General features: G+C 44.2%; 1 protein-coding gene across 2 annotated transcripts; it reads left to right on the forward strand.

Annotated features, from left to right (window-relative positions):
- Positions 1 to 42: 42 nt before the first annotated feature.
- Gpx2 (glutathione peroxidase 2) lies at positions 43 to 4,832 on the forward strand. 2 transcript variants are annotated; one of them, XM_026385126.2, is made up of 3 exons: positions 43 to 162; positions 1,501 to 1,946; positions 4,170 to 4,832. In XM_026385126.2, exons 2-3 carry the CDS (start codon positions 1,725 to 1,727, stop codon positions 4,518 to 4,520), a joined length of 573 nt encoding a protein of 190 aa, XP_026240911.1. In that variant the 5' UTR covers positions 43 to 162; positions 1,501 to 1,724; the 3' UTR covers positions 4,521 to 4,832. The 2 variants fall into 2 exon arrangements, with proteins under 2 accessions (XP_026240911.1, XP_026240912.1); XM_026385127.2 differs by having other exon boundaries at positions 1,575 to 1,946.
- Positions 4,833 to 8,892: the final 4,060 nt, after the last annotated feature.

Below are 8,892 nucleotides of genomic sequence, written 5' to 3' on the forward strand. Positions count from 1 at the left end.
GGACACACTTTGTTCCTGCCACTCCTTCTGGTGGCAAAAGATTCCATTCCCACTTAGATCATGGAAGTTTGCTTTTAGTGAGCAGCCAGATGAGATATGGGGTTCCTGTGCACTTAAACAGCCATGAACACGCCGCAACGCAGAAAAGCTAGGCACTCCCTGGTGAGTAGTTCCTCCATCTCAACAAATCACTCTCAAGACCAGCTGCTCCCCAGTCTTGCTTACTCTTTGTTCTAAGAGGCAGCTCCCAATGGGTGTGTACCTGTGGAAACACTCTCCAGGAAAACATCTGCCTTCTTACTGAAATTTCACACTAAAATCCCAAAGCCAGGGAAAGCCAGTCTTACTGATAGAGAAACCAAGGCATTTTTTAAAAGTGATTTATTTGGTTGGTGGGTACATCAAAGAATGAAGTTGCTTTAAGGTCTGTTTAGTTTCTGTGGGCTTTTTATTTGGGGGGGACTCCCCTGATAGCCCTTAGCAATTCCCAAGATGCCAGGCTGTGTGACTGGTATTGACATCTGGACAGCCCACTTGGATCAAGAACGACAGTAGCCGTGCTTTGATGCACTCTTTTTTGGTGGGGATGGGTACCGGGGATTGAACTTGGAGGCACTCAATCACTGAGCTACATCCCCAGCCCTATTTTGTATTTTATTTAGAGACAGGGTCTCACTGAGTTGCTTAGCAACTCGTTTTTGCTTAGGTGGGCTTGAACTTGTGAACCTCCTGCCTCAGCCTCCCGAGCTACTGGGATTACAAGTATTCACCACCATGCCCAGCCTCGATGCACTCTTCTGTGGGGAGAGGGTCAGTACAGCACACACACACACACACACACACACACACACACACACACACCTCCAAGGGGGAAAAAACAAACAACTCTTGGGGATTGAACCTTTTGGGAAAGAAGGGATGCAGTTTACCCACCTGTTCTGTGATTCCTTCTCACTGTTATCCTAGCAACCACTCCATCCTCATGACTGGGGGTGAAGTAGAGGTGGAGGCTATAACACAGGAGATGGTGCAAGGCAGGGACAAGGCAGGACAGGGACTACCACTCACTGAAAGTCTTCATCTCTTTTGGCTGGTGCAAGCTGAGGCACTGAAAGTCATTTTTTCTAGGAAATGACACAAACTCCTCCCAAGGTTACCTTGGATTTTGTGCTTCTGGAAGGTAATAGCCAAATAGAAATAGGTGAAGAGTAATATGTATATTTCAGGGGTCATCTGAGTCAGGTGGGCACACTCCCCAATTCTCTTCCTCATCTTTCAGATCTCAGCAGACTCACCTCTCTGCACAATTCAGACTGGCACTCCATAAATGCATTCAATAAATGTCTGTGCCAAGTGAAAATAACTTGCTGGGGAAAGCAGGAGTCAATCTTGTATGTTTCCCTCCCTTTTTTCCTCCCTATGCGACCTTTAGGTCTCTGGTTTCCTGCAAGTAGTGAATTATTTACATCTGCTCATAGCTATCAAATTGGTCCTCTCCAGGTTGCCAGCAGGGTGGGGCAGGGAGGCGACTGTAAGTAGGAGGAGCAATCACCTTGTTCAAACAACACATACAGGTGAGTCCCTGCTTTTGCTAAGTCATCCTGAGAACGCAAAGGCCCATTGTGAGATCTTCTGTCCTTCCTAGTTCCTCCTTCCTCCCCACTCCCTTGAGAGACCCATAAGTGGGTGCACAGCACTCTGCAAGACTCACTCTGCGCTTCACCATGGCCTACATCGCCAAGTCTTTCTATGACCTTAGTGCCATCAGCCTGGATGGCGAGAAGGTAGATTTCAACACCTTCCGAGGCAGGGCAGTGCTCATTGAGAATGTGGCCTCTCTCTGAGGCACTACCACCCGGGACTTCACCCAACTCAACGACCTGCAATGCCGCTTTCCCAGGCGCCTGGTGGTTCTTGGTTTCCCTTGCAACCAATTTGGACATCAGGTGAGGTGTCCCTTGTGTTGTGCCCAAGGAACTGGGTTGATGAAGCTTGAGTAGGATAAGGGAAGGGGGTGAATGACTTTGCGTGTTTGAGTGTCAAGAATTGTGGGCATGTTCTTCAACCCAGGTCTTTGGGAGCATGTGAATACCCAGGGGCAGTAGACATGCTCTGAGACTAAACACTGGGGTGGGTGTTTATTATTTACTGTCTTCCCACTGTCGTCCATGAAGGCTGGTTCCAGGTCTATTTTTCTCTCCACTGTGTCCTCACTGCCTAGGGTACTGAAGGTACTCATTAAATATTTGTTGAATGAATGAATGGAGGAACCAGAAGGTCAAGAATCAAACTAGAATTGGACTCACTCAAGTTCTGCTCTTTAATGGCTCTGTGTCCTTGGAAGAGACACTTGATTTTTGTTTTAGTTTCCTCATGTGTAAATTGGAGATAATACCACTTAGCTCACAGGATTATTGTAAGATTCATGGGGTGAGATATAAAAAGGTAACTAGAAAAATATAAAGCATTATGCAAATGTAAGCAATTTATTACTTGGATTGAAGATTGTTTAAATCAGTCAGTGGAAAGTGAATATGACGAAAGGGAAAGATTTGTAACTTGCATGTGTGTCCCCTCTGGGCACCACACACACCTGTCTCTGAATAACAGGTCGAGTTGTTATGAATCTTCAGCTTGCACACCTTAAGTTATCTCTTAGGGATTCTTCTATTTCTACTTGTGATTTTAATTGTATAAGCAGGCAGAATGTCCCCAAGCAAACACTCTAATTATAATCCCCTAAGTTCGATTCGCAATGGCATAAAAAGGCCATGTAGAATTAACCAAGATGTAAGCAGGAAGGCTGAAGGATCACTGACTGACAAACCAGAGTCCAACCATTACTGCTCTCACTGTTCCTTCCCTCCCAGTTCACTTTCCAGCCTTTACCAGGCAGGAGAGACAGAATGGGTACAACCTCCTGCCCTAGAGGTACCCCAGGCTTACCCTGTTACTTCCGCCTAGCTAGTCACCAGAGGGACCACAACCTAGAAGCCAGCCAGCCATTTGCATTAAGAGATTAGAAATCTAATAGAGTCAGCAGGCTCCTGAATGCTATGATGGCTGGGAACTGACTGCACTTGCAGGAACTGGTAGATCAGAGGTGGGGACTTTTTCCCAGAGGGAGACCTCTGACTCTCAGACTGGGGAGGAAGGGGTGGAAAATAAGGGATCTCACCAGCCTTTTTGAGTTGTCCGGGTGAGAAAAGCTGATTGGGAACAGGACTGGGGTGGCAGCGGGAAGGGAAAGATAGGTAACAGTTTCTGAGCTAAAGCCTTCGTAGCCGAGAACAGTGAGCCTACAAGTGAAAAAGTTATTACATATTCACAATCTTTAACTCAAGCATTGTTTCCTTTACTGCCCACCCTCCACACACTTATCCTAGATCCCTCAACCCTCTATCCTATTTGAGTCATTCCTGATGGTCACTAAGTAGTTCCATTTAGACTACATTCATTGCGGTCTCTAACTTGCTTTGCCTTTATGGCATCTGAAAACTACATTTTCTTGGTTGGGGTCTTTCTTCCCCAAAGTGTTGTCCTATTTGCACTTCAGTTCTAGGACAAGGCAGGAGGAAAGCTAGACGCTCTAAGTCCCAGTCCCCTGGGCCTCACTTTCGCTTTACTTTGAGGAGCTGAGCAGAGCAGAGGCAAAGGCTGTACTCAATGTGTAATCAGAAACAAGGGAGGCACAACCAGGGCAGAAGAAAGGGAGAGTGGGGGTAGGGAGTGCGGAGCATGTGTGTGCATGTGTAGACAGGAAGGCAGGGAGGTAAGTAGACCGACAGGTTCTGGGCAGTATGACCTGAGCCTCCCTTTCTTTTCTTTGTCTGCCTGGAACTCAAGGTCATTTGAAGCTTTAAAAAACACTGCTCAGGATCATTGGAGTCAGAAGAAATGATTCAAACATACTAAATTTTTAAGTATAAGAACAGCCAAGCTAGGAACACCAAGAACTTTCAGAAATGGCCTAGCACACCATCAACAATAGCTAGGAGAGGGGAAAAAAAACCGAGCCTAGAGAAGGGCAGAGCAAATGAAGGACACCCATCTAGGGAAAAAGGATCCTGGGAAGGGAGTGTAGGAGGGTGAAAGATTCGCATGCTGTGGAACCTTCATTTCCTGACCCTTTTCCACGCTCTGTCTTCTTCCTCCCCTTCCTCCCCCAGGAGAACTGTCAGAATGAGGAGATCCTGAACAGTCTCAAGTATGTCCGCCCAGGGGGTGGATACCAGCCCACCTTTACTCTTCTCCAAAAGTGTGAGGTGAATGGGCAGAACGAGCATCCCGTCTTCGCCTACCTGAAGGACAAGCTGCCCTACCCGCATGATGACCCTTTTTCCCTCATGACCGATCCCAAGTTCATCATTTGGAGTCCAGTGCGTCGCTCAGATGTGTCCTGGAACTTTGAGAAGTTCCTCATAGGGCCGGAGGGGGAGCCCTTCCGACGCTACAGCCGGACCTTCCCCACCATCAACATCGAGCCGGACATCAAGCGCCTCCTCAAAGTTGCCATATAGACGGGAGCTGCTCTGCACACGATCTCCTGCTCTGTCCAGTCCCTGAGTATTCTTCCCCAGGATGCAGTGTCCCCTTGGGAGCCACTGCTGGACCGAAGCCTTCCCTCCATGACACCCCTTCATTGAAGAGCCCTGCCTCTCCCATCTGCCTCTTTCCTTTTCCTCTCTCAACCCTCTGGAGACCAACTTGGGGCTCTAAGACTGGGCAGGCTTTGGGCCTTCACAGAATGATGGCACCTTCCTAAATCCTTATGGGTGGTGTCTGAGAAGTGTGAAGGGCCCAGGGCCAGCCTGCGGAATGAGACCAATAAAGGGCTGATGTAGAAATGGCCAGGCTCTTTGTGTCTTCTTCCTAGACAGAGGGCAGAGGGTGGTACAAACTGCAGGTGGGACAGGGGCACTGGCAGCACACAAAGGTGTGGTGGAGGGAGGCTTCGATCAAGGGGATACCCTGATTACTGTCTGGACAGCAGGCTCTGGTCATGGTCTGCAGTGGCAGAAAATGTGAATTGTGTTATTTTATGGTTCTTCAAAACTGGGGGTGGGGAAGAAGAAGTAGTAAAGAAGAGTTAACAACAGTGGGCCCTTTGGCTGAGCATGCTGGGAGGTCGTTGGAAGATTATTATCAGGAAGACTTCATATCACTGTGAGTACTGAGACAACTAGATATTACCTGTACCTAGACATTTCTGGAAGGCAGTTTGGTCAACGTTTACTGATGGCAAGAGTATAGAGGGTGCAGTTACTGGAAACACAAAGAGCACTTTATCTTTTCCCCCGATTAACTTATTGGATGTTTTCAATCTTTAACTAGAATGATCCTCCATCCCTTTAAAATTCATATTTACCCTACTCTTCTCAAATTCATATATTCACAAATTCAGGTACCAGATAAACAATCAGAGGCATGAATGATTGGATTCACTTCTTCCTCCATGAGGGTGGGGACATGAGAGGGAAGGCCTCCCTGAAAAGAGACATTTTACAATCTGCCAAAACATGATTGGTGCCCTATGTGCTGAGTGGCTTAGCAGGGAGGGTGTCCCAGAGTCCTTCTATAGTGCAGGCATATTCAGAAAGGACCAACACCACAAAGACCAGGTTCTATCATGTTCTGGAGATGATACCTGCTGAGAGGCCACTGTCCCATCACTATGCCTAATAAACCTCATCCTGGAACCTTCTCATTTCAACTTTTCCTTCTTTGACCACTAGATGGAACATTTTACTTCTCTTCACTGAAGCTCTGAAGGGTCAGTTCTCAAACTAGACACACTGCTTGAGAATCCCAATGTTGAATGGGGAAGTATTTTTCCTTGAATCTGTACCCTATAACCATTTTTTTCATGCACTGGCATTATCTGAGAAGAAAAAGTGGAATAGAGGCTAAGAATCCACACTGTCCAACCTTCAATGAGAGCTGTCATCAATGGTGCTATATTTCAAAAAGGTAACCTGAGCATTACAGTGGGAATCCCCTGGCATCCTTCTGCACGGCCTTCTGCTAAATTAAGACTGACCTTAACTTGACTCTTCTAAAAACTTGAACCTTTCAGATTCTTTCTCTTAAAGTTAACTGCTGGGAAGAGGGGCGGGCAAGACACTGATTTTAGAGCAGAGATAAGTTGCTTCTCTGGTAACAGTGGGAATTCATATTGGATGCTGGTATGATTTGTGCATCATCTTGATAGTGCTACAGCTTGTTACATCCCCAAACAGCCAGCTCTCCCAGATATTGTTGTTATGCCACAGGCATTTTAGGGCCTGATATGCCACAGGCATTTTAGGGCCTGATATGCCACTGTGGGGTGTTGGGTTGTTCCCATGAGGCTCTAGTTTAAAGAATTATTTAGGGATTCCCAAAGGAATGGGAAGCTGGGTGTCTGTAATTTTGCAGAGTGTCAAAGGGACCATAATGCTAGAAAGAAGGCTCCTCACGTGGGCAGGGGAAATGCTGTGCTTCAGACAAGACCTGATCAGTTTGGCTCCAGAGGAAACAGGAGAGGAGAATGGGAGGAGACTGATTTACAAGGCCTTCAGCTTTACTAAAGTTTTCCTTGTGATAAAACACAAAAAGGGTTCCTTTCTTTTATTCCTCATCTCATTTGCCACCCTTTCATCCTCAGAAGCAGCAGCCTGGAAATGGTCATGAGGCAAAGCTTTAATGTAATCACCCACTTTCCTGGATAAACAAAATCTTTTAATCAAATTTCCCTGGGGGTGTTCAGAAGTAGAGAGAAGTCTCATTAGCAGGCTCTGCCAGAAGTGGGGAGGTAATGCTGCTCAATTTAGAGAAATGACAGAGAATTGCTTCTCTAAGGGCTCTTACAAAAAATATATATATAGCTAGGAAGAAGTGATTTTAGGGGGCAAAGGTTTAGAGACTGAAATTGCTGGCTGTTTTCATGACTGTGTTCGCACAGTTATGTCTTCTTAGTTTAAGAAATACTGAGCCAAACTCTAGAACTTTATTATAATCACCATCACAACCATCATCCAAAATACCACTTATTGAATATTAACTATGTTCACACACTGTCCCATATATCAGATTATTTAATCCTCATACAGATCCCATGAGGAATTTTTATTTCTATTAAAAGAGAAAGTGTTTGGGCAAGAGACCTGCCAGAGACAAAAGGTTAATAAAGAGCAGAGCCAAAAGTTAAAGCCAGATCAGTCTAACTCTAAAACATCTATTCTTAACTCCAATTGAGCTTCTAGCTTAGATTTTCCTTCATAAAGGCCACCGAGAGCTGCCTGACCCCAACACTACACAACATCAAAATGTTTCCATTTACATTATATCATTTGATTTGATTAAAACTCTGTGAAGGAGGTTTAATTGTTTCCATTCTTCTACTGAAGAAAGTGAGGTACAGACAGGATAACTGGTACAATGTCTCTCCATTAACAAGTGGTAAAGCCTATTCTGGACTGAGTTCTCTTGATTTCTTTTCTAACCAACCATCTCATAATGGAGACTTGTACTACAGCAAGAAACATACATTTTAGAATTGAGAACTTCAAATTCAGACAAGAAACTAACCTTGCTCACAAAATGAGAGAATGAAACTGAAAGGATTTCTGATATACTGAAATAAAGAAATGTGAACATACACCTCTTCATGATAAATTACAAGTAACAGAATATACCTGATTGTACCCAAGCTAGGTCATATATCAATTAATCAGTACTGGAAGGCTCTGTCTACTGGGAGATACCAAGAACATTTGAGAAAGACAGAGCTAGCTAATACAACAACAAAAAATAGAAGCTGAGCTTTTAATTTCAACAATCTTACTAGCAAGAAGCCAGATCTATACATGATGAAGCAAGTACAAAAAGAATGAGGACCAGCCCAGGTTTCCAACGACATGTACAGGTGATTTCTTTTCCTTCTTAAATCTCAGGAAGGAGAGCAAAGAAGACTAATGCTTTTGTCTGGTTTCTTTATTTGAACAGAAAAACAAAGATTCAGTGCAACTGGATTCAAGAGGTCTTTATTCCATTTGACCCACGAAAGGGTCTGAAAGATGATAAAGACAGTGTCACAAACACATCATCACACTGATTGAATAATAATAATCAAATACATGGATAGGGTCTTATGTTTTTAACTTTTGTAATGCATAGTTCAAAACAGATATTCTGCTATAGACAAGGATACCAGCAAGGGCATATAAGATCACACTCCTGAGCTTCGAATGACAAAGTTGGAAGCATTAGCAAATTCCAAGACAGGACAATTCTGGAATATAGAGGATATAATGGGCCTAGGGCTTCTATTTAAAGTAATGAAGCATTTTCTCTGCTTTTTGGATTCATTTCACTGAACGATTTCCTCAGCAGGTCAGATATAGATTTGCAGCAAAATGGAAAAGATTTTCCAGGAATAAAACAACTGATCCCTAAGGAGCAGCTGACTTAACTTTTCTGAGTAATAAATCTTTATCTGACATGCCAAGATTCCTTGGAGTGCTGTCACTGATATTCTTAACCTCTTCCTAACCTTGACAGACCCTTGTACCTTCATATTTACCAAACACCACTGCTGGAAAGCAGTCACTGTGGTAGCTGTATGACCTTGAGCAAGTTACTTTACTTCTTTGTGTCTTAGTTTTTTCCTTGCTCTAAAGTTGGAATAAGGATGGTACTTATCTTATGATGGTGTTAATGAGGATTAGATAAGTGCTTTAAATGGTCTGTTGGCACAGAGGAAGTACTCAATAAACCTCAGCTATTATTATTACCATGCTGTTACATAATAAAGCTTTTCCCTGGTATCAACAATGAACAATTGGCTAATTTTTTTCCTTATAAGCAAACCTTTAGCTCAGAATTTTCTAATCTCTTATATGTAAAGAGGAA

Source organism: Urocitellus parryii, chromosome 6 (genome assembly GCF_045843805.1).
Source record: "Urocitellus parryii isolate mUroPar1 chromosome 6, mUroPar1.hap1, whole genome shotgun sequence".
Taxonomy (NCBI): domain Eukaryota; kingdom Metazoa; phylum Chordata; class Mammalia; order Rodentia; family Sciuridae; genus Urocitellus; species Urocitellus parryii.